Source organism: Lampetra fluviatilis, chromosome 9, assembly GCF_964198595.1.
Source record: "Lampetra fluviatilis chromosome 9, kcLamFluv1.1, whole genome shotgun sequence".
NCBI lineage: Eukaryota > Metazoa > Chordata > Hyperoartia > Petromyzontiformes > Petromyzontidae > Lampetra > Lampetra fluviatilis.
Window position 1 is genome coordinate 1,124,453 of NC_136283.1, and position 27,820 is coordinate 1,152,272.

Here is a 27,820-nt window from a genome sequence, read left to right on the forward strand (position 1 = left end):
CAACATTCATCATTATCATCCTTCATTGTGTCATCACCATCAGGTTAAATCGTAATCACGATCATTTCCATTGCTACCACTTAAACCACGAACCCTATGTCATATAACTACACAGACCAACATGCGACCTATAGACTAACACAGAATGCATACTCACACAGGGCCCATAGACTAACATAGGCCACACAGACTAACGTAGAGACCCGTAGATTACCACGGGACCCAATTTGTCGTAGTAGTTGCTATTCTGGGGGAGGGGGGAGTGGTGGCGCAGTGGTCCCCGCACTGCGCCATGAACTCGGCGACCCAAGTTCGAATCGCGGGCGATGGGTGACTTCAGCAGCGAGTGGAATCTGGACCGGCACTGGGCACCTCCTTCACAACGCAGCACTTCCCCGGCGCCGTGAAGATTGCTCAAACAAGCCCATGACCGGCACGGCGTTGGGAGGCCTTCTCGCAGCAGTGTCTAGGCAAATGACGACGTGATTGTTGTTTGTTTGTGTTTATTGTGGGGAGTGGTGGCGCCGTGATGAGCGCACCGCGCTGCGATGCCGGCGACGCGAATTTGATTCTCGCTCACGGCCAATAACAGTGGCGAATATCCGAATCGGTTGTGGGCCTCCTCTAGATCGACTCGGCCTTAAATGAGCACCTGGTGCGGTGTGTGCAAACAACAGCACTGGGGAAACAAAGGCGGCCGGGCGTGGTGTTGGCCACCCACCCCCCCTTGTGTGTGCCGCCGTTCTGGCTCTCTTCATCGGTGCTCGCTGACAGCACTCGCCACAACAGTCTGTTAGAGGCTAGACGGAGCATCTTTGTCTTTGCGTTTGTAGCGTACGAATCGATACGATTGGTGCTTGAGTGCGGAGTGAGAGCCAAAGGAAGAATTCCGAGGCTGCCTTTGATCGCTTTCCCTTGTGCAGGGTGGGGTATGCGAATTGTCATTGTCACGCGCACTCTGCGCCGTGAACCATGCCCACCGAGTCACGGCTCACGTGAGCGTCGGCGAGTGATATCCGAGCCGGTGCTGGGGCCGCACATTGTCGCTCCACTCAGCCTCGGGTGAGTCACTCGGTGCCAAGTGTCACCGTCGGCGCTGGGGAGACGAATGAGGGCCGCGTGTGCGTGGTTGCTGTCGCTCGTCGGCAATGCTCGCCCGTTCGTGGTGAAGTATGGTCAAGCAACCGTCGTGGCCGACTCGGTTTGGGGAGTAATTACGATGTTGTTGTTGTTGGGGTTGTTGTTTTTTTGCTCTACAATCTAACAATGAAGCTCGGATCGCTGAATTAATTGCAGATATTTTAAAAAAAAAGTTGGAGTATTAAAAATATTTGACCATCACGGGAAATCCCAACTCTTCTGCTACGTCGCCTACAGTACGTCTGTATATTAGACTTTTTTCGCACCGTACGTAGCCACCCGTGCTCATCGGAAGTGCGACGTCCTCATGGCAGAACCTTTCTCGAGATTCTCTTTAAGTCTACAACATCCACTCACGACCCTGACCCCCCCCCCCACTCAACCATCCACCCACTTCCAGATCCCTCGCGTCCCAAACCCCCAGAACCGTAGGGAGCCCTGTGCGTGGGAAGTGGTTGGTGGTGGCTGCGTGGTGCTGGCTGGGGGCTTCGTGTCACGGCCGTGTCTGGGACACGGAGACTTTCATCTGGGCTTTAAATCCGGCTTCCAGCCCGCCCGTGACTAAACCGGGGATTCGGGTATGACGAGTTGAAGGTCTCATCCCCGACACAATGCGGAAACACCCAGGATATGCAATTTGAACCATGATCTATTTATGAGTTTTTTTTACCTCTGACTAAAGATATATATATTTTTAAATCGTGTTTGATGTTCGCGTGGTGATGAACACTGTTTGCAGGCATGTGAGCGAGTGCAAGGGCAGTCACTGCCTCGTGTGCGTTGAAGGATCTCGGACGTAGTTCTGTGATGTCATCTTCCGGAGGCCGTTCTATCACACGGAGCGATGTTTCGTTACTCAACGCCAACATTTCGCAGCTAATTTCGGTCTCAGCTTATGACGCCGAGAGCACAATCAGAATTTTTGGAAGTCTAAGGAAAGACATGTTTCTGTATATACGGTATTGGCTACTTCCAGGCTCCGTTCATTGAATGACCCGAGACCGAACTCCCCCTCTTGGGAAGGAATTAGTGGTAGGGTGCAGGGCGTCCACACTCTGTGCAGATCTCGGCACGGTCCACGTCTCCATGGTGCGGGGGGGGGAGTGATAGTAAACTTTGACCTCCCGACAGATCTCTCAGCACACAGATGATTTTATAGCACGGGAAAATTATCTTTATTTAATAGTTTTTTTTATTATTATTCCACTGTAAACGCAATCCTTGCAAAATAAGAACGAACAAAAATAATTAAAAATATGACGTTTTTTTAATTATCTTCAACATTATTAATATTACAATAAGTATTTCTCTGCTTCCCATTTTTTTTTGTAATTTTCTGTATATCGTCTATAACAAAATATACCGTACCGCTTACGTAGAGAGACCAGAATGAACGCAGCACTAACGACGGCAGACGCGACAAGGGCTGTTTACATGACGCTAACATTCATTCGCGATACAACTGTGATGCCCCCCCCCCCCCAAAACCCACCCCCCCGCCCCCCCGCGCGCGCGCTCTCTGGGTGTCGCCACGCGCGCGCCCGCCACTACCTCGCATGCCCGGCGGTAAGTGGCCCCGCGTCCTCGGCGCGGGAACGTCCAAAACACAGCATGCACGAGTCGCGCGCAGGCAAGGTGCGCCCTGACGTTACCTGCGGCGGCACTACCCCCGCTCGTCCCCCCCCCCTTTACCCCCCTACCCCCCCCCCCATCTCGTCAGAGTTCGCGATGCTCGGCTCCACAAAAAAAGTGTCCAGAGTAAATTTCCGGTGTTTTATTTTTGTCCTCGAGTCTTTGTTGTTGTTGTTGTTGTTGTTGTTTCTCATCGTCTCTGTCTCTCTCTCTCTCGGCGTCTTCTCGTTGTGTATCGGCTCCGGTTAATCCGAATTCATTTCTGGCTCGTGGCTCGGTGGTGGTGGTGGTGAGTTTCCTCAGCGCGTGACGCAGCCCTCAGAGGGGGGAGGAGGAGGGAGACCGTCGACAGCGGCAACGAGTGGGGCCCTCGTCGTGAACCGTTCCGCCGCCACCGACCGCCGTGTCTCCGACGCGCGCGATCTCCCCGTCTGATTCGCTTGCAATCATTATTTATAAATTGATCGTCATCTCGAGATTGATGACCTTTACGAAGCTGTCGTTATTGTCTTCAGTCATCCTTAATAAGTTTCCATATTGCTCAGCGTGTTGTTGTTGTTTGTCCTGGTCGCTGTTGTTTGTTGTTGTTTGTGATTTAAACGGCGCCTTCCTTCTCCAACGTGGCTCGCCTAATCGGATTGGCGCTTTTGAAAAAATTAACGGAGAACCGACACCCAACAACAACAACCACAAGAACACAAACAACAATCGTTCGCCGTTTCTGTTGCAGGTTCGTCGCTTCGAGACCGTGCGGCCAACCCTGGCGGTTGGATCCTTCCCCCGGCCTTCCCCCGGGCCTTCCTCTGCCGTCCACGGCGCTGCAAAGTGCTTCACCCATGCTCGGCCGCGAGTTCTCGTCGTGTGTCTGCGTGCGGGGATGGGGAGGGGGCATGGGGGGAAGGGGCATGGGGGGTGGGAACCCCCCCTCGTCCTGCACCACCGCGTGAACAACATCAGGGTCGTTGTGCCATCGAGGCGTTCGTCTTCTCCATCCGAGTGGCTCCAGCTGGAGACACGTCCACATTCAGATGGAGACGCCGCGGGGAGGCGGGGCGAGGGGGGGGGCGCCCCTGCTCCCCCACTTAGGGAAGGGGGAGGGAGGCGGGTTCCGAGGTGCCTCTGAAGTGCTCTGTTTCGGGCTGGCGACGCGCCGCGCCTGGGCAGTTTCGATGTCGTGTCGTGTCTCTGCTGTGTGTCGTGCCGTGTCTCTGCTGTGTGTCGTGCCGTGTCTCTGCTGTGGGTCGTGCCGTGTCTCTGCTGTGTGTCGTGTCGTGCCTCTGCTGTGTGTTGCGTGGTTATCACCGCACGGTGTGTGTGCTGCGTCGTGTTGCGATCCCGTGCGTTGTGACAGTGCCGTCGTCACAACGCGGTGTGCGGCGTGGCGCGATGCGGTTCGCCACGGGAACTACAGTGGTGGCGCAGTGTGCACGTGCTCATCGTCACGCTGTGCGTGGCGTGCTGCTGCTGCTGCGGCGTGACCACGACGACGACGCTGCTGATGCTGCGGTGCTGAGACCACAAACACACAATGCATGCCCACATTATCCCACCCCCCATCCCGTCTCACTAATGGTACCCCACGAGAACCTGCGTCATCGCCGCAGTTCCGGCGGCCTCCGTCGACTTCCAACTATAAAACAGTGAATGTACACGGACTGTACACACATATATACAGCGTACGAGTGATCCTCCCCAATCGCCCCACGCGTGCCACCGCGTCTCGTGGCCGTCACCGCCACGCGCGCCTCGCTGCAGAGTCCACGCGGGCGGAGCCTCCTTAATTGGGCTCAGTTCGTCCTCTTTCAGCAGTAGTAGTTGCAGCAGTAGTCGTGCTGGTTGGTGGTGGTGGTGGTCGATGCCGTGGCTGCCGTTTTGTTTTTCAAAGGCGCTTTGTTGTCGAGTCACACAGGAGGACGCCCTCCCCCCCTCTCCCCCCTCCCCCCCTCTCCCCCCGTCCTCCAACCACGGCCGCCCCCACCTCCCGCAGCAGGCAAAGATAGAGGGCTCTTAAAGGCACGCGGCCACAGCAGGGAGCAGGCGGGGTTTCCACTGCTCTCCCGAAACTGGGCAGCGTGGGGGCGAGGGCGGCACACGTAGGTCGGCTTTAAGCGCTGGAGGGGGGGCAAGGCGGTGTTCGGCTGAAACAACTCCCGCGGTCGAGATGCCGCTGCTGGTGCCGTGGTGGTGGTGTTGTTGTTGTAGTAGTAGTTGTTGTAGTGTTGTTGGTGTTCTAGTTACTGGTATTCTTTGCTGTGCTCGCCTCTCCCGTGGCTCCGTGTGATGATGATGATGACGATGTATGTGAACATCTGTTTGTCTTCATCGCCGTGATCACCACCAACAACGTCTCCCACGTCGATAAGTGTTCGTGTCTTTAGTCTTTCATTTAAATCTTCTTCTCGGTATATTTTGTTTTCTTTTCGTTTTTTTTATACAAAAAAGTATCAGTCTCGAGTGCGGGGAGGTGAGTTTGCTGGGTGCTTACTAGGCTGGAATTCACGTCTCGCGTCGTCGTTTGCCGAGGAGAAGGGGCGACGTCTCCACCCCCCTCCCTCCCCTCCCCTGCCTCCCCCCAAGAGGCGTCGGCCCTCGCTCGATGACGCTCGATGGTGGTTCTCTGTTGACGTTCCATGACGCGGACGCCGTGTCGGGGTTGGGGGGCCTTGGGTGGCGGTGAGGGCTGGGGGGGCACAGCTGTCTAGTGCTCGAACAGCACGCTCTGTGGTGGGGGAGGGGGGGGGGCAGAAAGGGGGGGCGGTTATTGTCGTGTCAATCATCCGGTGCGCACGATATGCGATGCATGTACACGATAGACACGTGCGTTGCACGTGCATGCACAACGCTACACATGTACACACAGGTCAGCTACAACAAAGCATACAAAGATAAGTATGGAAAATGCTACTAAAAGTAAATCAAGTATATCAGGGCAAATTGCATACGTCCATACATTCCTGCAGCGTTTTCAACAGTCAATGCAAGCTTGGGGCAAGGCAGCTAAACAAGAACAAAAGCAGCCACAGACCACACCAAGACAACACACAATAGTAGCCCCTCGATAAAATTGCACATTATATAAACATATCCCACACCTTGCAAGCCCTAGACTACACACGCTCACTCCGCCAGCCGACCTTCTCAAACCCTCGAGGCTAAACTTTTCCTGATTATTCAAGTTCAGAACACAACTCTCTACGTATTGATAAGTCGGCGTGTGTGTGGTATGTACTGCGGGGTATGTGGGGAGCGGTGGTGTAGTGGTTAGCGCGCTGCGCTACGAAAGCCGGCGACCCGAGTTCGATTCCCGCCCGCGACCGATAGCAGCGGAGAATATTTGAACCGGTCACGGGCCTCCCCGAGGTTGACCTGTTGCGGCGTGTAAACATGAGCACTGGGGAGACAAAGGCGACCGGGCATGGTGCTGGCCACCCACCCCCTCGTGTGCCGTTACGGCCTTCACACAACGGTACATGCCCCAACAGTCCGTTAGGGCGACCCGCGAAGTGTTTGTCTTTTGTGTCAGTGAGACTGCGTGTGCGTGTCCGTGTGTAACTGTGTGCGTGTCAGTGAGACTGCGTGTGCGTGTCCGTGTGTAACTGTGTGCGTGTCCGTCTGTAATTGTGTGCGTGTCAGTGAGACTGCCTCGGGCAAAAATGACACGGGATCTCAACTCGGGTTTCAAACCAACCGCGGTGTCCGGGCCAAGACGGAGCCCGCACATCCACAGTCCAACACGTACGCAACAACACACCCTCACGCCCATAACACACACACCCTCACACCCATCACACACACACCCTCACACCCATCACACACACACCCTCACAGCCATCACACACACACCCTCACACCCATCACACACACACCCTCACAGCCATCACACACACACCCTCACACCCATCACACACGCAACAACACACCCTCACGCCCATAACACACACACCCTCACACCCATCACACACACACCCTCACGCCCATAACACACACACCCTCACAGCCATCATACACACACCCTCACACCCATCACACACACACACCCTCACACCCATCACACACACACCCTCACAGCCATCACACACACACCCTCACACCCATCACACACGCAACAACACACCCTCACACCCATCACACACGCACCAACACACCCACACACGCACCAACACACCCTCACAACCATCACACACGCACCAACACACCCTCACAGCCATCACGCAAACACACACAGACTCGCACCATCAACGTGCGCTCATACTCACGTGGTCGGACATGCGTACACACCAACACTCGCGCAAAACTCAAGGCGACACTCCACCACTCAAGATACAAACTCACATGTCCAGCAAGCAGCACGCACAATCTTGGGGTAAGTGCTGTTAGCGAGTAGCACCTATGAAGGCCGGGACGGGGCACGAGAGGGTGGGTGGTCCGCACCACGACGGACCACCTTTGTCTCCCTGGTAGCGATGTTTACACGTCATTTGAGGCTGGCTCGACCTCGGGGAGGCCCAAGATCGGTTCTGATATTCGCCACTGGTGCTGGCAGTGCGCGCGAACCGCTGGCCAGGTTGGCAGCTCAACTGGGCGCTAACCACTCCGCCACCGCCCCCCGCACACACAAACACACACACGCGGGCACGCGCACACGCGCACGCGCGCGCGGCAACAAAGCGGCGCCAACAAAGGAGCGGCGCAGGCGCCTTTCCGCGATCGCGGCGGGCGGCGCTTGCGTAACGCCCAGCGAGGAGGAGAGGGGATTAGAGGTAACGACCCCACCAGGCGCGCCGAGCGCGGCTTTTAGCGGCTCCTGAAGCATAACCAAACTTAAGCCGCGCGCCGGCGCGCCGCCGCCACCACCACCCACCCCTGGCTCGCACTCACCACCACCACCCCCTACCACCACCACCACGCACACAACCCCCCACAGCAGTCTCTCTCCCTCCCGCACACACACACCCACCCTCCCTCTCGCACACACACACCCTCCCTCCCTCACCCCCCACGCCGCGCGGCCTCACCACGCGTGACGGAAGCCCGGGCTCCGCGCCACCCGACGTCGCGGCTCAAGCTCCGCGCCACCCCCCCCAAGCCTGGCCCCCCCCGCCTCGCCTTGACTCACCGCGCCCGGCAGCCGCCCCGCATCACTCAACTGCTGCCATCTCCCCCCCCACCGCTCTCACCCACCCGGCCCCCACCGCCCCCCCACACCCCCCACCGGCCGAGCCGGTCTTGCAGGGCCACGCGTCACGCATGCGCGCGCCTTCGCGCGGCGGCTGCGGCCAACGGGGTGAATTGTGATCATCTCCCTCCCTCTCCTCTCTCTCTTTTTTCTCTCTCTTTTTTCTCTCTCTTTTCTCTCTCTCTCGACCCCCCCACTCCACTCCCTCTCAAAAAAAAGAGGGGAAAATTAATATTTTCACAAGGATTGCGAAAAGCGCACTACGGAATAAAAACAGGAAAGAACGAATGACGCCAGGGGAGCGAGCGGGCGTTGTGGGGGGGGGGAGAGGAAACTGAGCGGATCTTAAAAAAAACCGCGACGCTTTCCACCCTTCTCGCCCCCCCCCGCTTCACCCCAACGTTTACCCCTCCCCCTACCCCCCACAGGCCACGGCTCCACGCCGTCCGCACGGCGTCACGGGGAGGTCGCGGGTTCCAGGCGTCAGATCAAATAAAAGACGCCTCACCTGGAATTTACAACAGCCCCTGCCTTTGCGCATGAGTGCCGTTGCGTGCGGTGGCGAGTGTGCGTGTCGGGCCGGCGGGAGCATGCGGGGTACGTGGGGTTTGTTGTGGGGGGGTGGAGGGGAGTGAGGTGGGGGGTTGAGTGCATAGGTGGGAGGAGGAGAGGGAGGGGCGGGTGTGGGGGGGATCAAAGAGAGCGGAGCGCCCGTACCGCGGTCCCGGCGTACGGAGCGAGACGCCACCCAGAACATGAACGTAGCAGCTCTTCGCCACAACCCCACCACGTCTCCGTGTCTCTGGGTGCCGCGCGCGTGTGGAACGCCGAGCTCCCCCCCCCCGCCCCCCTCTATGCGCATGCTTTAAGGTTCGTTAGTGGGACATGGACGACTTTCAAGTGACTTTCTGGAGCGCTCCAGTGACGTCAATGCAGGGGACGTCGTGTTAAACAAAACGGTATGTGGGTAGTGGCGTCACTTTGACCGCGCATGAAAGTCTCCGTATTTTTTTTGTTTCATTAAAGCGGCTTACAAGTCGCGCCTGCCAGACAGGCATCTCCAGTCTGGCCGTGGGTGGCAAATAGAGTGGGGGTCTAGCGATTCTGCCCCACCCTCTACTCGCGATCAACGAATTAATTCGTCCTCTCTCTCTCTGAGTCGTCCTCTCTCTCCCAACGACAGCGACGAGCGGATCCTGTTTGGCGTCGGCTCTGCGTTCCATACGAACTATTAACATTTAAACGCGTTTTAATTACCTTGATTCAATCATAGATCCTTGTTAACATTGCGGTTAATATATCGCGAGCTTCGGAATAGAACCGAGTTCACCGCTTCGTCACGCCGCTGCGAGCTACGAGGTTTGGAGGTGCGTTCGTTGCGGGAAGCCCACGGGACATCCTCAGCCCCCCGTGACAGAGACGAATGATCTCCCCTCCCCGTCCCTTGGAACCGTCGCCAGTTCGCCCGCTCCCCTCCACAAGACGAACCCCTCGATCCCCCCCCACCCCACCCCCGGGGCGACGTGGCGACTCAAGCCCGCGGGGAGAGAGGGGAGACATCCCGTGTCACGACCCCGGAGTCGCTCCTCGGCAGGGCAGAGTTAGGAGATCGTTAGTGGTGAGATAGTTAACGAGTTTATCATCAGGAGCAACTTGATTGTGAACTAGTATAGTAGGAGCTGGTTAAAAGCTAGCTCGTAATCATCTTTATATCAGCTCGTTGGTAGTTGGCGAGTTAGTTCATTGTGAGTCATTACCAACACAGTGAGCGACTTACTAAGTTATTGAGTTAGCAATCGGTACAGCGGGAGTCCGAACCTCTGACTCGGAACTCATGGAGTGGGCCAGGCACCGCGGGGGGACACGGGAGCATGCGTGTGTGTGAGTGTGTGTGAGTGTGAGTGCGTGTGTGTGAGTGTGTGCGTGTGTGTGAGTGTGTGTGTGTGCGTGAGTGCGAGTGTGTGAGTGCGTGTGAGTGCGTGTGTGTGAGTGTGTGCGAGTGTGTGTGTGAGTGTGTGAGTGTGTGTGTGAGTGTGTGTGTGTGCGTGAGTGTGTGAGTGTGTGTGTGAGTGCGTGTGAGTGTGTGAGTGTGTGTGAGTGTGTGAGTGAGTGTGTGTGTGCGTGTGAGTGTGCGAGTGTGTGTGTGAGTGTGTGAGTGAGTGTGTGAATGTGTGTGTGTGTGTGAGTGTGTGAGTGCGTGTGTGTGTGTGAGTGTGTGCGGGGGGCGGTCGTGTAGCGGTGAGCGCGCTGCGCTACGAACCCAGCGACCCGAGTTCCCGCTCGGGGCCAACCCCAGTGGCAATGGTCGACGATGCCCCAAATGAGTTCCCGGTGCGTTGTGTGAGACAAAGGCGGTCGGGCGCGGCGCTGACTACCCACTCTGTGTGTACTCTGTGTGTGTATAGGGTGTGTATAGGTGTGTGTGTGTAGTCTGTGTGTAGGGTGTGTATAGTGTGTGTGTGTACTCTGTGTGTGTGTATAGGGTGTGTATAGGTGTGTGTGTGTAGTCTGTGTGTAGGGTGTGTATAGTGTGTGTGTGTACTCTGTGTGTAGGGTGTGTATAGTGTGTATGTACTTTGTGTGTAGGTGTGTGTGTACTCTGTGTGTAGGTGTGTGTGTACTCTGTGTGTGTGTACGTGCGCGCGGGTATTTTATTTTCCCGCTTCGCCGCGATCTCGCCTCGCGTTCCCGTGTCCGCTCCGTCACGCGGCGGCACGAGTCGACAAAACACGGCGGCCGCTCTGTCCTCCCCCCCTCCCTCCCTCCACCACCACCACCACAAACCACAAACACCCACGCACATCCCATCACCCGCTCCATTAGCCCCGCTCCGCCTGCTGCTTCCCCGCAGCGGAGTCGCCTCGTCATGAGGCAAACCGCGTGCATTGTGCCTGCGGTGTGTGTGTACGTGAGGTGTGCGCGTACGTGCGGTGTGTGTACGTGCGGTGTGCGCGTGCGTGCGGTACGCGCGTGCGTGCGGTGTGTGTATACATGCGGTGTGTATACGTGCGGTGCGTGTATACGTGCGGTGTTTATACGTGCGGTGTGTGTACGTGCAGTGTGTGTATACGTGCGGTGTGCGCGTGCGTTCGTGTCCTCGTGTGCGCCTCGCATGGACGGGACCCCCCGGCTGGGCTGTTGGGGGCGGCTGTGGTGGGGGGTGGTGGGGGGGGGGGGCTGCGTGTGGAGTCGTGGCGCGTGGGGGGGGGGTTACACCCGGGGCGGTTGGAGCCCCGCGCCCGTCACCTGCGCCTCGCTCGTTACCCGGCCACGTGCTTCCAGTTACTGCGGAACGCGGCGTGCGGGACGGCAGAGGGGGGAGGCTTGGGGGGGGGGGGCTAGGGGGGGGGGCATTGAAGGGCGAGGGGGAGGTGTGTGTGTGTGTTGTGCGAGTTTGATTCCCGATCACGGCCAACATCGGTGACGATTATCAGAACCAGTTGTGGGACTCCCGTAAGATTTAAATTAGTAAATGGTTCGCTGCGTAAATATCAGTCATCGGGAGACAAAGGCGGTCGGGCGTGGTGCTGGCCACCCACCCTCTCGTGTGCCGTGCTGGCTTTCATAGGTACTCGCTAATCAGCACTTGCCCCAACAGTCTGTCAAAGGCTCCAGCGGTTTGTGTGGGGAGGGGGGCGGGGGCTGTGATAACGCATGTGGTAGTGTGTTGAGAAAGAGTGACGATACGACACGCTATACAAACGCGCGCGTGTGTATCAACAATGATCTCCCAGGCGTGACGCAAACAATCTTAGCGGTGACCCTAATGCCAACCAGAGCTATGTAAGCCTCACCCCAACCAACACGCGACCCTCAAGTGTGAATCTCGGACAGAGCCTTGCTCTGAACAGACGCCCCTGACAGGAGCGCTGCGCATGCAGAATCACTCGCACGCAGCAGCAGCAGCTTCTCTACTTCTACATCTCAAGCGCACTCCATTCTCTCGTGCAATGCGACGAACGCGGAATAAGAATTTTGGAGAGTGGGGTGAGGGAGAAACGAGGTAGGGAGATGGACAATGAGAGAGAGGGGGAGAGGGAAAACACGGGGACATACGACTAAGAAGGAAAGTAAAGGGATGGTCACGGAGAGGTGGAGAAGAGAAGGAGAGACATGGGGCAATAGAGAGGAAGAGGGGCACGGAGAGGCAGTGACAGAGAAAATATACAAGGAGAGGGGAGATGGAAGAGAAATGAATGGGGGGGGGGGGGGGTGAATCAGTGAGAGTTGAACATCGAGAGGAGGCTCGGAGAGAGGCATCTGGGTGACAACGAGGTGCGAGTGAGGAGGTGGGGACCAGGGAGAGGGGGGGGACACGGACAGCGGACCTGAGATAGATAGAGGAGCACGGAGATGGGAGCAGGGAGCGGGGACCAGCGGGGACCACCACCACGCACCTCCGCGAACGCCGTCGGCTTCTTCTTGAGCTCCTCGCACTTGCGCAGTTTACAGATCTGGTGGCCCGTGCGCCGGTTCTTACAGCTCCGGCACTCGCCGCAGTTGAGGCGCCGCAGGCACGGCGGGCAGATCCCGCAGCGCTTCCGCTTCTTCTTGGCGGCCGACACGGAGGAGGCGGAGCCGCCCGCCGACGAGTGCGGCCCGGGCCCCGCCGCGCGCTTCACGGCACACGAGGCCCCCTCGCCGGGTCCGGCCACGAGGCCCAGCCCGCCCAGCCCGGCGCCGCCCACGACCCCCGCGGCCCCGGGCCCGGCCTCGGCGATGGCCGTGAGAGTCTCGTTGCCCGCCAGCTGGAAGGCGCTGCCCTGGGGCAGCCCCGCGGGCGGAGGGTGCTGCTGGATGCCCCCCACCGCCGCCGCCTGCTGCTGCTGCCCGGACGAGCCCTGCTTGGGCCGCGGCGCGTGCGCGTGCGCGTGCGGGGGCAGCGAGACGGACGGCGAGGAGCCCACTCCCGGCGAGGACATGGACGAGGCGGCGGCGGCCGCAGCCGCGGCGGCCGCGTGCACCATGGAGGGCAGCTCGAGGCGCAGCAGCATGCCCTTGGGGCCCAGCATGTCGCCGGGGGTCATGGGCAGCCCGCAGCTGAGCAGGGCGTGCGCCGCCGCCGCCGCTTTGCTGGCGTTGTCCGACTGCAGGGACCCGTGGCCGGCGGCGGCCGCCGCGGCCGCCGCGGCGGCCGCGGCGGCCGGGAGCAACGCATCGCGCGACAGGTAGGGGACCATATGCACGAAGGACTGTCCGATGGGCACCGGCAGCATGGGGATGGGCTTGGACACCATGACCATGTGGTCGCCCATGCAGCCGCCCGCCGCTCCGCCGCCCACTCCCGGGAAGAGCGCGTGGGGCCCCAGGTAGGCGCCGCTCGCGTGCAGCGCGGCCATGCCGCCGCCGCCGGCGAGCGCGGCCGCGTGCGCGCCGCGGGCCTTCATCAGGAAGCCGTCCCTCGCGAACGCCTCCACGGCGCACGCGTACTGCTGCTTGCCGAAGCCGAGCGCGTCGAAGGCCATCTCGGCGTAGCCCAGCGCGTCGTGTTCCCGCAGCGTGGGCTTGTCCAGAGACGACTGGCTCTTGCGCTTCGAGAGGTCGTACACCTTGGTGGACTGCGCCATGGCAGGCAGTGCCGCGGCGTGGACGATGACGCTGATGGCGCTTATGGTGACGGTGAAGATAGGCCGGCGACCTTGCGACGGTGGTCGGGGTCGATGGGTCGTTGGAGTTTCTCTTCTTTCTTTATTCGCGTTAAGCCACGGGCGATGTGGCGGCGGGCGTGCAGCGAGCAGAGTCGACGCGAGTCCCCATGGCACGGAGTCTTGACGCGAACTTGTATCCTCAACCTAAAGTGAGCGAGCGAGAGAGACAAACAGGGCCGTGAGTAGGGAGCTGGGGGTGGTGGTGGGATCGCGTCAGGGTCACGTTATACAGCGGCTGCGCGGCCTCGTGTGCGCGAGGTGACCTTCACTCCGCCGTGAGCGCGCGCGTCGCGGACACGTGGCGGCAGCGGTGTGCACGAGTCGTGCGTCCGCTACTGCTGCGTCCTTGACGTGTCGCGTGTACACGCGGGTCGCGTGTGGCCGCTGGTGGTGTTTGCAAGGACAGTGGTGTTTGTGCGCGCGTGCGTGTTTGAGTGTGTGTGCGTGTTTGAGTGTGTGTGCGTGTTTGTGCGCGCGTGCGTGTTTGAGTGTGTGTGCGTGTTTGAGTGTGTGTGTGTGTGCGTGTTTGAGTGTGTGTGTGTTCGCCGTGGTTCGGGCCTTAATATGTGCTCGCTGACAGCACTTACCACAGCAGTTTGGTAAAAACCTATCCGGGGGGTGGGGAGGAATCTGTGTCTTTGTTTTCTGCGCGGTGTTTGAACGCCTCTTGTTTGCGCGCGTGTCCGGTGACGCAGTCGTTTTCCCGTTGCGCTACGAAATTCTGAACCAGTCCTGGGGCTCCCCTAGGTCGATTCAGCCTCAAATTAGTACCCGATGCGGTGTGTAAACATCGCCACTGGGGAGCCAAAGGCAGTCGGGCGTGATGCTGACAACCCGCCCCCGTGTGGGCCTTCATAAGTGCCAGCAGCACTTGCCCCAACAGTCTGTGAAGGCCCTGGGGGGGGGGGGGTATTTGCGTGTGTGCGCGCGTCTGTTTGTATTTGAGCAGTGTCTGTGTGTGCGTGCGGGTGCGTGTTTTTATTATAACCACCACCGCGCCTTTCATAAAGCCTCGCTCAGAGCGCCTCGCCCCAGCTGGGCCGAGAGGTCTGACCCCGCCGACTCCCCCCGCCACGGGGAAATTACGCAATTTACCCCGGGCCGATTGAATGCCGTGCGCGCTGAGGGGTGCGTCCTGTGGTGTGTATGCTATTGTGTGTGTCCTGTGGTGTGCATGCTATTGTGTGTGTGTGTCCTGTGGTGTGTATGCTATTGTGTGTGTGTCCTGTGGTGTGTGTGTGTCTCGTTGTGTATGTGAGATTTTCTATTTGTGTAAGTCTGGTTTATTTGTGTCTGTCTTTTCTTATTATCTTTCTGCTACCCTTTGCTGTGCGTCTATGTGCGTGTCTTTGTGAGTATAAATGTCTGCGTCGATGTGTATACGCGTGTATATGTTTCTGCGTGGCTGTAAATGTTTCTCTTCGTGTGTGTGCGTGTCCCTTGCGTGTCTCCGTATGTCTGGCTCTCTCCGCGCTTGTCCTTGCATGTCTCTCTCCCCGCGGTGGTGTCTCTGTGTCTGTGTGTGTCTGTCTGTGTGTGTCTGTCTGCGTGAGAGCGTCTCTCCCGTCTGTGGAGAGGCGCTGTGCGCATGCGCGCTCGCGCCTGGCCTCGCCGGTCGCGCGCGGCACGGGTTAAGCGCGCGCGCGAGCGTGATGGTGGGGGGGGCGTGGGCCGCGGGGGGCGGGGCCGCGGGGGGTGCGCGCGAGTGATAACGCCGCGCGCGATAATGGGGCTCGCGGCCGCGCAGCCATAAATTTCATGCGCAGCTTCGCTCCCCCGTATCCCCCCCCTCCTCCTCCTCCTCTCTCCCTCCCACATCCATTCCACCCCCGCCCCACAGCCCCCACGCAGCCCGTTCTGTCTCTACCTCCTCTCCAAAAGCAATCCTCCCACGGTGCGCGCGCGCGTACAAACGTACGCGCAGACAGATGCGTACCGACGGCGTATAGCATACCAACTCGTACGCGCCTCCGATTGGCACGGTTGGCTACGTACGGTGCGAAAGAAGTTCAACATGCTTACACGCGGCAGAATGGCCACGTACAACGTGCACGCGCTCACGCACGATCCCGTCAACGCGGCGCTTGTGCCAGGCTAGGTGCACCTTGAGGACATCGTGTGAAGTGTCGAAGGCTCGCTGCAGACAGGAGGTGGTCACGGCACAGACCCCAAGTGCGATGCGTTGACTGACTGAGATGACCTGCAGATATGCCACCTCATGCATACACACACCTCGCTCGCACACGGATGTGTGTACATGGAGAGCGGTGGTGTAGAGGTCAGCGCGCTGCCCTACAAACCCGCTGACCCGAAGTCGGCTCCCGTTCACCGTCACCAACGCCAGTGGCGATGATTTTAGTCGCTTTACTGACATCCGTTATTTAGACACAATCTAAAGATGAGTTTTTTTGTTACATAATGTGTTGTTCTTTCGTTCACACTCGAGTCAAGCTAGGTTGCCATTGCGAGACAAACTCATCTGCTCGTTGAGCTAGCTTTCGCGTGGTTACAAATAAATATATATACACATGCTATATATATAAGTATATTCGACGAAAGTTTTGCTGGCTGTATGGCTGGCAGGCAGGATGTCACGTCCGGAGGGAGCGACGAACGACGGGGCTGATATTAAAACATTTTCTTTTAAAACATTGCAACGCCAACCAATCCGATCATTATACTTTTATAATGGAGATCGGGGTCATAATAATTACTTTAGCGATCATTACGAGGCCACCACTCCCCCCACACTCCTCTCTTTTCTTTCATTGAATTTATTTTCGCGAAAACACCCCCCCCCCGTCTCCTCCCTCCCCGCTGTGTGCGTCCATCGCCAAAACACAAAGGCTGTGGAGAGAGAGATCGACGGGCAGCTGATTGCGATCTGAGTGAGAATTCGTCAATTCTCCCCGCTGATTGCGATCGTAAACAAGTCCCCCCACCACCACCACCCAAATACGCGGAACGATGAAGCCTCGTGTGAATTTCGACTCGGGAATTCACTCTAATGGCACTCCGGCAAGTCGACGTCCACTTTTAGTTTCATTTTGTTTTACATCCCACGGAGCGCTTTGTTCGTTTCCCGCAGACGTTGACAATGCGCCTGCTGGCGTGGGGCTTGGCAGCGGCGAGTGTGAGAGTGTGTATGGGCCTCCCCGACGTCGACTCAGCCTCAAACGAATACCTGGTGCGATGTGTAAACACCACTGGGGGAGACAAAGGCGGCCGGGCGTGGTATTGGCCACCCACCCCCTCGTGTGCCGTTCCAGCCTTCATAGGTGCTCGCTAACAGCACTTGCCCCAACAGTCCGTTAAGACTAAACGGGGGACCTTTGTCTGATTTGTATGTTAGAGTAGCTCTCGTGTCGAAACCCCTCCGTCCGTAAATGATTTCTACCAAAGGAACACAAATAAATAACATAGGTTCAAAGTGCACCTAGCCTGGCACAAGAGTGGCGGTCACGTCGCAATCATTTAGTGGCGAGCACCAGCTGTTATTGTTGTTGTGTGCCAGAGCGCCTGTGTGTACGTCTTTTTGCACGTGTGTGAGTTAGTGAGCCTGCCTGGAGCGTGCGTATGTGTGATGTGACTCTGTCCGTATGTATCATGTTCGGCTGTGTGCGCGTGCGTCTTTGTGTGTCGATGTGTGCGTGTGCGCGCGGTTTAAAATTGCGCGTCTGTTGCCGCGACCCCGCGTGCGCTATCGGGTTCCCGACCCCCCGCCCCCCATCCCCCCATCCCCTTCCTCCAACGTCCAGGCCCCCCCTCCCCGCGCTCCCCTCCCTCCCCTTCCTCCAACCTCCAGGGCCCCCCCCCTCCCCGCGCTCCCCTCCCCCTCGCCTTCCTCCGGGCGTCACGCGCTCGGCGCTCATTCAATCAGCCTCTAATTGGCGCCGGTTCCCGACCCGACCCGGCACCCCTCCCCACCCCCGGTGCCCCCCCCCCCTCCAGCTCACCCATCCCCAATCTGATTGCTCCGCTTCCCGCTGCGTTCCAATTCGCATTCCCATTCGATCCGCGCGGCTCCCGCGTCGCCCCCCCCACCACCACCACTACCGCCTGAACAGCGACGCACGCGCACGCGCGCGACACGGCGGACTCCTGGGAGACCCACACGCTGAAACGCACGCGCGCCGCATACCTCACGAGCTCACGCGCGCCCTGGCGGCCGATAAAGCGGTACCAGAGGCCAGGCGTGGGGTCGAAGATGACGCGGCGCAGTCTCATCAGAGCTCGCCGGGGGAGGGCTGTGTGTGTGGTGACGAGTAAGCGCGCGTGTGCGTGTCCGCACATAACCGAGTCTGTGAGTATACGAGCGTGCGGATGTGTGTGTACATGTGTGTGTACATGTGTGTGTACATGTGTGTGTACATGTGGGTGCCTGTGTGCGATGTACAGCAGTGGGCAGCGCACTGCGCCGCGAACCCGGTGAACCCGAGTTCGATTCCCGCTCACGATCAATATATCTGAGCCGGTCCTGGGCCTCACCTAGGTCGACTCGGCATTAACGTTAGTGCCTGGTGCGGTATATTAACACCAGCGCCCAGGAGACAAAGGCGGTCCGTCGTGGGTGCTGGCCATCCACCCCCTCGTGTGTCGAGTTGGCCCTCATAGGGGGCTCGCAAACAGCACTTTGCCCCAAAGGCTATACGGGGTAGGCGGGTGGTGGATCTTTGCCTTAGCATGAGTGCGTGTGTGTGCACGTGTGTGTGCACGTGTGTGTATTCACCCCCCCCCATGCCCCACCCCCCACCTCCATCCCCACGCCCCGCGCTCTCTTCGGGGAGACAATTAACGCCGCGCGTCTCCGGACGCGCGCGCGCGACGCGACGGGCGGAGACCCCCCGCGCGCTATTTTCGTCTCCTGCCAGGTACACAAATAAATAAATAACAGCCATCTCTCCCTCTCTCGCGATCCCCTCCCCACGACGGGCTAAATAAATAAATAAGGGCTTACACACCCCGGGCGTATCGGCCTCGCGTCAGTCAACGTTAGTCACACGAATGTCATCGGGTACGCGCCGAGGGGTTCGCGCAGAGTACGCGGGGTTTTTTTTAGGGATCGCCCGCTAGGGGTTTGGAGGCACCACCTTAATCCTCCACGTGATCAACCTTGCCGTGCACCCCCCACCCCCCAACTCCATCGAGCCGGGGCCAGGCGCTCACCTGCGCGGCGCGTGGAAGCGAACGTTCCATGCACGGAGACTCACACGACTGTCAGAAAGACAAAGTCACATACAACACGACAGAAACAAAACACACACACACCACACACGCTCGGACACACTGACACACACACGTGACAGACGCACAACACGTACACGCGGAGCTACAAAAATACGCACACGCAAACACCACGTGCTTGTAAAGTCTAAAAACACTCGCACCAACACCGGCGCACACGAACCTCTCTCCCAGGCGCGAGCACGCACACACACACGAACCTCTCCCCTAACTCACCTCTCGTCTCGCACGGCTACCGCCGGACTCCCTCGTTCAGGAGCCTCGCAGCGCGAAAACAAGAGGCAGAGGAAATGAAAGGGACGCGATCCGGCGGGGTAGTAGTCGTGTAGAGGGCGAGAGAGGGGCGGTGGGGAGGAGGAATGGGGGGGGGCCTGTGCTATGGGGGAGGTTGAGCGGGAGAGGAGGCGAGGGAAGCCGATGGCGCGGGGGGGGGGCACGGGCACGCGCGGCGCACAAAGGACGCGGTTTGCAAGCCCCCCTCGCTCCAGCGCCGCGCTCCATAATGAACGGCGATAATTATCCGCGCGCGTGACAGGGCGGCGAGTGCGCGCACCCGCTCTGCCGAGACGGAGCCGCGCACGGCAGGGGGAGGGAGGGAATGGGCGCGTGGGGGGGGCTTGAGGGGGAGAGGGGGTGGGTGGCAGGGTCGGCGGAACGCGAATTCCTGACCCGCGCTCCTGGCCGCGTGGGGCTACGGGACGCGGCGGGCGGGCGAGTGGGGGGAGGGAGGAATGGTGGGGTACGACCGGTGGGGTTGGTGGAGGGGGGAGGGAGTGTGGAAGGAATGGAGGGGCACGGAGAGAGGGAGGGGGCGGGGGGACCTCCCCAGACCGAGCGGCCGTGCCCCGGCGCGCGCGGTCTCGCGTGGGCGGGAGTGGCGGCGTCGGCGCCCCCGGGTCTCGAACTCCCGACGCAGCGCAGCGCGGCACCGCGCGCGGACACGCGGACACGGGGTTTGTTTTCGTTTTTTAGGCGAGGAGGTAGCTGCCGCTGGCGGTGGCGGTGGGTGGGGGGGGTTGAAGAGATTGGGAAGGAAAGCGGGCGAGGTGGGGGGGGTACGGAAACTCGGCCTCAGTACGCATCGAGTTTCCCTCCACGACGGACGCCCCCGCCGCTCGCTGCGCGGGTTAATGTCGTTTCCGCGGGGCGGCTATAAATACGCGCGGCGCCTGGGGCTCGCTTCCTTAAGGAGGCTCCTCTTAACGAGCCCCCCCGCCGCCCCCCATCCCCGGTCTCCTCTCACGGGGTGGGGGTTAAGGGCGGGGGGGGGCGGCTGAGCAGAGGAGGCTGTGGGTGGCTCGACACGGGGGGGGGGTGGCTCCTACAGAAGACATGATGTGCATGGTTGCACTGAAAGGAATGACTTGATTGTTTGAATTAATTTCCATATAAAATTCAAGTGGCAATGATATTTACACAGGATCTTCGCCATCATCATAATCCTCGATAGTACTGCCTTCTAACAAAATCATGTATAGCGGCGTTGGCCGACGTTTCGGGCAGTGGTCCTTCTTGAGAGAATCCATTGTCCATGACTCTCATCATCATCATCGCCGTGGTTGGCGTCGCCCTTGTGTCGAGGCACGGCTTACCGTCGAGTTCTCTGCGAGTCGAGGCACTGCGATGGCAGTTTTTGTTGTTGTTGTTTTAGTTTTGTCCACCGCCGTCAAACGCGGCCTCTATTTTTTTTACCGTTTAGCGTCAACGCGGATTCGTCAGCGAAAGCGAAACGATAAAAGAGGCACACGGACACGTTACCCCAACACCCCCAGCGCCAAACTCTCGAGCCAGTGCGGGTGGTCACGATGTCACCTTGACATGCTCACCATGCTGGGAATTCTGTTAAAAAAATAAAACTCTGCTGGATGGATGGAACCTTGGTTTCGCGTGATATATTTTCATTTTCATCTAACTTGGGAGGATGTTTGTTCGATGTTGAGAGAAAGCATATATGTCCGAAACGTCACCTATTTTGTATTTGTCTTTTAAGGCCACACAGTTGTTGTTGTTGACGAAATGTGTTGGGTTGTTTTTGTTTGTTGTTCACTGCGCTTGTGCACCACTGCCAACGCAGCAGCAGCAGCATCACCAAAATAATTTGAGAATTTCAGGGCGGTGCTTAATTTTTGCTCTGAAATCAGGAGATATTTTAAAATAAAGTGAATCCCAGGAGTGTGTACAAACACATGCACGCGTCCCCACGCGCGCGCACACTCGAGACAAACAAGACACCTGTACACGGGCAGCAAAGATCCCCTGTATAAACAGACTGTTGGGACAAGTGCTGTTAGCGAGTTGCATCTATAAAGGCCGGTAGCAGCATACTATAGGGGTCGGTGGCCGGCACCAAGCCCGCCCGCCTTTGTCTCCATAGCGGTGATGCTTGACACATCACATCAGGTACTCATTTGAACCTGAGCCGACCTAGAGGAGGCCTAAGGACCGGTTCAGATAATCGTCACTGGTGTTGGCCGTGAGCGGGAATCGAACTCGGATCGGCGGTTTCGTAGCGCGGTGCTTTAATCGTTCGAACACTGCACGCGCGCACACACACACACGCACAAACACACAAACACACGCACACACGCGCTCGCACACCCTACCGGCTTGTTTGTTTATTTCCTAATTTAGAGCCAGACCATGGGGGGTCGGAAGGACCTCGTCCGCTAGTGGGAGGGGGGGTGAGGGGGGCTTGCGTTGTCAACCGCTGACGAGGGGAGTCCCGCGTGGAAGGGACAGGCGGGAGAGATTGCGAGTTAGGAGAGTAAACAGGAGAGCGAGCCAGCGTGAGAGCGAGAGAGAGAGCGCGGGAGAGTAAACAGGAGACGGAGCGAGAGAGCGGGTGGAAGAGCGGGCGAGCGTCTTCTTATCTCGTTGCGTTCACGCCGAGCGGCGTCAGCCCTGATTAAAGTGGCGACCGCTTAAGCCCCCCCCACCACCACCCACCACCAACCATCAACCACGACTCTCCTCCCTGCCTCCACAACCACCTCCCTCCGTTACCACGGCACGAGGATAAACCCGCACTGTACCCCCCCGCCGCCACCACCTCCCCGACCTACCCCCAACTCGCCACCCCGCCCCCCGGAGCGCGCACAAAGACTCCCTGCGGGCGCGGACCCCACGGATAATGAAACGCGCCGCTTGGCGTCTCGCGTTGCTGCTGCTGTTGCTTCGGGGTGGGGGGTGGGGAGGGAGGGAGGCAAGCGGGGGAAGGGGTGGGGGGGGGTGTCGCGTTTTCCAATTGACCCCGAAACCCCTCCCTCCCTTCCACCCACCACACAGCCCACCCCTCCCGCGGGGCACAGAGGCCACCGCGGCGGGGACGGGGGGAGGAGGCAGGGGGCGGGTGGAAGCAGCGCGTGTTGGCGATGAGGTAGTGGTGGGGGGGATACACACGCATTGACACACACATTGACACACGCATTGACACACGCGTTCACACACGCGTTGACATACTAAAAAAAACTCAGATCCCCCGCGCAGCCGTAACAGACTCTGGGGGCAAGTGCTGTTCGCGAGCAGCGCCTATGAAAGCCGGCACTGTGGCACACGAGGGCGTGGGTGGTCAACACCACGCCCGACCGCCTTTGTCTTGCCGAGGGGCGATGTTTACACATCTCACCAGGTATGCATTTGAGGCTGAGTCGACCTAGGAGAGGCCCATTACCGGTTCAGATAATCGTCACTGGTGTTGGCCGAGAGCGGGAATCGAACTCGGGTGACTGGGTTCGTAGCGCAGTGCGCTAACCACTGCGCCACCGCTCCCCACACGTTAAAATGCATACACACTGACATACAGGCGGACATAATGGCATACACACACATCCACGATTACTGACAAAACAAACACATACGAGCATTGAGATTTACATACGTGTTGACATACGTCCGACTCATAACATAAATACACGCGCAAGCACATTCAGGCGTATAAACAGACGCACACACGCACACATAGGTACATCACACAGAGACACGTACACAACCGCGTACACACACACTGCACACACACACTGCACACACACACACACAAACTGCACACACACTGCACGCACACACTGCACACACACACACTGCACACACACACTGCACACACACACTGCACACACACACACACTGAACACACACTGCACACACACACACTGCACACACTGCACACACACACACTACACACACTGCACACACTGCACAAACACACACACACTGCACACACTGCACACACACAGGGAAGCGCCGTGTGCGGGGTGGCCTCGTGTGCATTATTTGGAGTATTTAGCCCCCCCCCCCAACATCCGAGTGAGTTTTGTTGAGCTGTGAATAAGAATTCAGTGTCCGCACGCGTCGTCAGCGAACACGAGGGGGGGGGGTGGGGGCTTGAGGGGGGGGGGGGCGTCCCCATCGGCGGATTTTTTGGACCAAAAGGCGAGCTCGGCGCGGGGGGAGGCGAGGAACGGAGAGGAGAAGGGAGAGAGGCGGGGATGTGGGTAGCTGGCCGCCCTTACATCGGGCGCTCCCGCAGACTCGAGCCCCCCAGCCGAGCGCAAAGAATAAAGAGCGGAGCCGCCGAGCGAGGAGCGTTGGAGGGAGGGGGGGAAGCGGAGGCGCTGGCCCCTCCCCTCCCCCTTAGCCCCCCCCCGCATCCCTCCCACGCAGCTCGCCGTCCTCGCCCCGCTCTGCCGCGGTGACCCCAGGCGCGGCGCGGCTTTAATTCGCTCCGTCTCACGGCGGCGGCGGCAGCAGCAGCAGCAGCGCGAGGCTGCTTCTGCTGCTGCCACACGCAGCTCGCTCGCTCGCTCCCACCCCTCCACTTCCCTCCCTCCCCGGCACGACCGCCCGCGCCCTCCCCCCTCCCACCGCCAACCCCCCCCCCCCTGAGGCCAACGCGGGTTTTTCGTTTCGCCGCGCGGCGCGACTAATCTGCTTTAATGAACACGAGGGCGCGACGGCTGCGGCCTAACCGCCCCGCTCCCTCTTAGCCACGCACTCCCCGCACGCACGCACGCCTGTCACACACGCACGCACCCCTGTCACGCACCCCTGTCACACACGCACGCACCTCTGTCACGCACGCACGTCACACACGCACGCACCCCTGTCACACACGCACCCCTGTCACGTACCCCTGTCACACACGCACGCACCCCTGTCACACATCCCTGTCACACACGCACCCCTGCAACGCACGCAATCTCGACACGCACTCCACTGTCACGCGCTCACCCTCTCGCATGCACGCACACACGCGCGCGCTCCGTGCCACTCACACTCACGCGCGAACTCTCTCGACACGCGCTCCACGCACGCACTCACGACCACGCACGCACTCTCTCACGCGCACCGCGTCAAACAGCAGGCACCATTGTCACCCACACGTTCCCTCCCGACTACTACCCCTTGACACACGCGCACGCACCACCCCTGGCCGCCCCTCGCACGCACTGTGTACCCTCTCGCGCGCCCCCGCCCGCCTGTCTCTCACCCCGCCGCACTCTGCCCCCACCCCCCGCCCCTGCCCGCCATAAACTCGACGGGCGCTCGATTCGGCGAGTCTCCCTGCTTGTCTCTGTCTGACCTCGCTTTCATCTCCAGAGGCACAACGCACTCCCAGCGGGCACCGCCAAGCTCGGCACACACGCAGCACACATGCACACACACGCACACACATGCAGCACACACGCAGCACACACGCACACGCAGCAGACACGCACACATACGCAGCAGACACGAACACACACACGCACACACACACGCACACACATGCAGCAGACACGCACACACGCAGACACACACCTCCCACGCGTCACATCAAACGGATGTTATCAGACTTAATCGCAAACCCATTATCAGCACCCGCGAGGAGTTTGGAATCTGTGACATCGACGCGTAATTTCGTGTGTGCGTGTGGCGGAATGTGTGTGTGTGTGTGTCCGTGTGTGTACGTGGTTGTGCACACTGAAACATGATATCAGGCAGCTTGATAACATGTGTACACGCACGCGCGTTTGTTTACGTTCGTCTGTGTTGTGTGAGTGGCGGGGAGCGATGGCGAAGTGGTTAGCGCACTGCGATACGAACCCGGCGACCCGAGTTCGATTTCCACCCACGGCCACATTACAGCGACGGCGATTATGTGAACCGGTCCTGGGCATCCCGGACATCGATTCATGCTTACATGAGTACCCGGTGCGGGTGTGTAATACATAATCAGCACTGGGGAGACAAAGGCGGCCGAGCATGGTGCTGACCATCCACCACCTTATACACCGGCATCATTCAGAGGTGCTCATTGTACTTGCCCCAACAGTCTGTTACAGATAAACAAGGGGGGGATCTTTGTATTGTGTGTCAATGTTTACAGGCAGATGTGTGTGTGTGTCACTTGCGGAGAAGTTCTGTGAAGGGTACCGCGAGGCCTCCACACAAGGACCCCTTTCTAGCGACGCCACCACTCGCCCGCTCGCTTCCTGCCTCCCTCCCCGCGCCCCCCCCCCCCCCGTGTCGCCTCCCCGCCGCTAACTCCACTCCGTCTCTGGTTTTAGCGAACGCCAGACCCCCCCCTCTCGTCCTCCACGCCTCCGTCCCCCGCAGGTGCGCGCGACCCCGACCACGCGCTCATCCAGAACGCGCGGCGAGGGCGGAAAGAGGGATCTGTGTGCTCGAGTGTGTGTGTCTGAGTGTGTGTGTGTAGCTGTGCGTCTGGGAGTGTCAGTGCGGATGTGTGTCAACGACTGTACGAGTGCGTCAAGTTGAACACTGCATAGAAAGACCCGTGTGTGTTTTATGGAGGCGTGTGTGTGTGTGGTTGTGTGGGTATGTGAGCCTTAATATGTGCTCGCAAACCGCCCGCGCTCCTACAATGGTCTCTGTCGATACGGTGAGATCGCTGTATTTGTATATGCGCGTGGACCCGAGTGTGTGTGTGTGGTTGTGTCAATACACACATGCGCGTGTCTGAGTTTCAGTGCGTCAATGTGTTCTCAGTGTATGTCTGTATGTCTGTATGTGTGAGTGTGTGCATAGTTGTGTTTGTGCGTCTGTGTGCGAGTGTATACGCGCGTGTGCTTCTGTATCGATCCGTGCGTAACAGTCCGCCTCTACAACGCGTCTCGATGCCCGCGTCGTGCGTGCGCTGTGTGCTTCGATGCGCTGCGTGCGATACTGCTGCGTGTGCATTTGTTTACGTGTTGCATCCCAGCGGCGCGCGTGTGTTATGAGTATGTGTGTGCGAGCGTGGCTCGACTTCCGTATGTACCACCCGTGCCTGTGTGTGTGTATGTATGTCTCCGCGTGTGTGTATATGTATGTCTCCGCGTGTGTGTGTGTGTATGTCTCCGCGTGTGTGTATGTATGTCTCCGCGTGTGTGTATGTATGTCTCCGCGTGTGTGTGTATGTCTCCGCGTGTGTGTATGTATGTATCCGCGTGTGTGTGTGTATGTCTCCGCGTGTGTGTATGTATGTCTCCGCGTGTGTGTGTATGTCTCCGCGTGTGTGTATGTATGTATCCGCGTGTGTGTGTGTATGTCTCCGCGTGTGTGTATGTATGTCTCCGCGTGTGTGTGTATGTCTCCGTGTGTGTGTGGTGTTTCCGACCCTCCCCGCTTGGCTTCGCCGCGAAACTCAAGGGGGGTTCCGCTCCCGCCGCCGCCCACGTGCTCCACGCAGCTCTCGACGTAACTTTGATCTGAATCCCCTAATCCGCGTCTCGCCGAGACTCGCCTTACCCCCCCCCGCGCGTCCCCGCGTCGCGACTGAGCGACTGACTCAGCGATTGACTCAGCGACTGACTGAGCGAGACGGAACATTTTTTTCCCTGGCAGAGCGGCGCCGAGAAGGAGCGAGACAGGTAGCGACCAGGCTCCCCCCGACCTCGAGAAACAAAACACGCCGAGAGGAACTCACCGTGGGAGGCGTGGGGATGGCTCCTGTCGGGGCTCCTCGTGTGTCTCTTCCCGACTCTCGTGACGTCTCTCGTTCGTGGCCGACGTCGTTGGTTGGTGGCGTCGTCGGAAGATTTCAGAAACGCGAAGCGCGGCGGCGTGGGGGGGGGTGTGACTTCGAGTTGTTGCTGTTGTTGGGTTTGTTGTTGTTGTTATAACTGAGAGAGGAGAGACAAAACAATTCTGCCGAGTGCAGTCGGGGGTAGATGCGCTCCGTCCGCTCGCTCGCTGTGTCTGGCCCGCGGGGCGGGCAGGGTGAGTGCGTGTGTCGCCGCTGAAGCCGAGGTGAGGAGGGTGAGCAGGGAGGAGGAGGGGACGTGCTTTTCTCGGCGTGATGCGCGGGGGGAGGGGCCCGGGCGTGGGGGGGCGGGGGTGGCGGGGCCGTGCGCGGTCTTGAGGTCGCCGCGGCGCTGAAAGGGGAAGCCGCCTCCAAGTGGCCGGCCGAACCCACGCCGCTGTGTTCGCGTCCACACTCAACTAATGCCCGCTACTGGTTCTCGCTGCTGCTGCTGCTACGGCCGCAGCTACTGCGCTGAGATCACTGCTGCCACTACTGCTTGCCGCTTCGTGCGATCTCTCCACTCTCTTCTCTCTCGCTCGCTGCTCTCTCTCCGCTCGCTCTCTCCGCTCTGACTGTCCGTCTGGCCCGCGTGCGCGTTGTGAGCGACTCTCGCCCGCGCGCGCTCCTTCCCTCTCGCGAGCGGCGGCGTCCCAAGCGGGTGGTGGGGGTTGGGGGTAGCGGGGTGGGTGGGGGGGAAGGAGCGAGGGTGGGAGGATGGGAGGTGGCGGCGTGGGGGGAGGAGAGGCTCGCGGGGGGATGGGGGGAACGGGGTTGGGGGGTGGTGTGGGCAGGGGGTGCGTCGCGGCAGGGGCGCTGTGGTTTCGAAGGCGCTCAACCGTCAGCAAAGCCCTGAAAGGACGCGCCGCGCCGCCGCTGCCGCGCCAGCGAGAGAGAGAGCGAGAGAGAGAGAGCGAGAGAGAGAGAGCGAGAGAGAGAGAGCGAGAGAGAGAGAGCGAGAGAGAATGTTTTATTTTCGGT

At 59.4% G+C, this 27,820-nt stretch overlaps 1 protein-coding gene across 3 annotated transcripts; it reads right to left on the reverse strand.

Moving 5' to 3' along the window:
• Positions 1-5,179: 5,179 nt before the first annotated feature.
• On the reverse strand, positions 5,180-27,486 carry LOC144934093 (uncharacterized). 3 transcript variants are annotated; one of them, XM_078859478.1, is made up of 3 exons: positions 26,744-27,486; positions 12,277-13,740; positions 5,180-5,491 (listed from the first exon to the last, which is right to left on the reverse strand). In XM_078859478.1, exons 2-3 carry the CDS (start codon positions 13,513-13,515, stop codon positions 5,471-5,473), a joined length of 1,260 nt encoding a protein of 419 aa, XP_078715604.1. In that variant the 5' UTR covers positions 13,516-13,740; positions 26,744-27,486; the 3' UTR covers positions 5,180-5,470. The 3 variants fall into 3 exon arrangements, with proteins under 3 accessions (XP_078715604.1, XP_078715606.1, XP_078715605.1); XM_078859480.1 differs by having other exon boundaries at positions 12,346-13,740; positions 26,744-27,484; XM_078859479.1 differs by lacking the exon at positions 26,744-27,486 and adding an exon at positions 19,057-19,178.
• Positions 27,487-27,820: the final 334 nt, after the last annotated feature.

What these genes read in the sequence shown, in the direction of transcription:
- LOC144934093 (XM_078859478.1), bottom strand. Translation starts at nt 13,515, where the DNA reads ATGGCGCAGTCCACCAAGGTGTACGACCTCTCGAAGCGCAAGAGCCAG. An exon ending in TGCTCCTCTATCTATCTCAG is followed by an intron (nt 5,492 to 12,276) that starts GTCCGCTGTCCG and finishes CCCCCACCACAG; the next exon opens with AGCGTGCTGTTCGAGCACTA.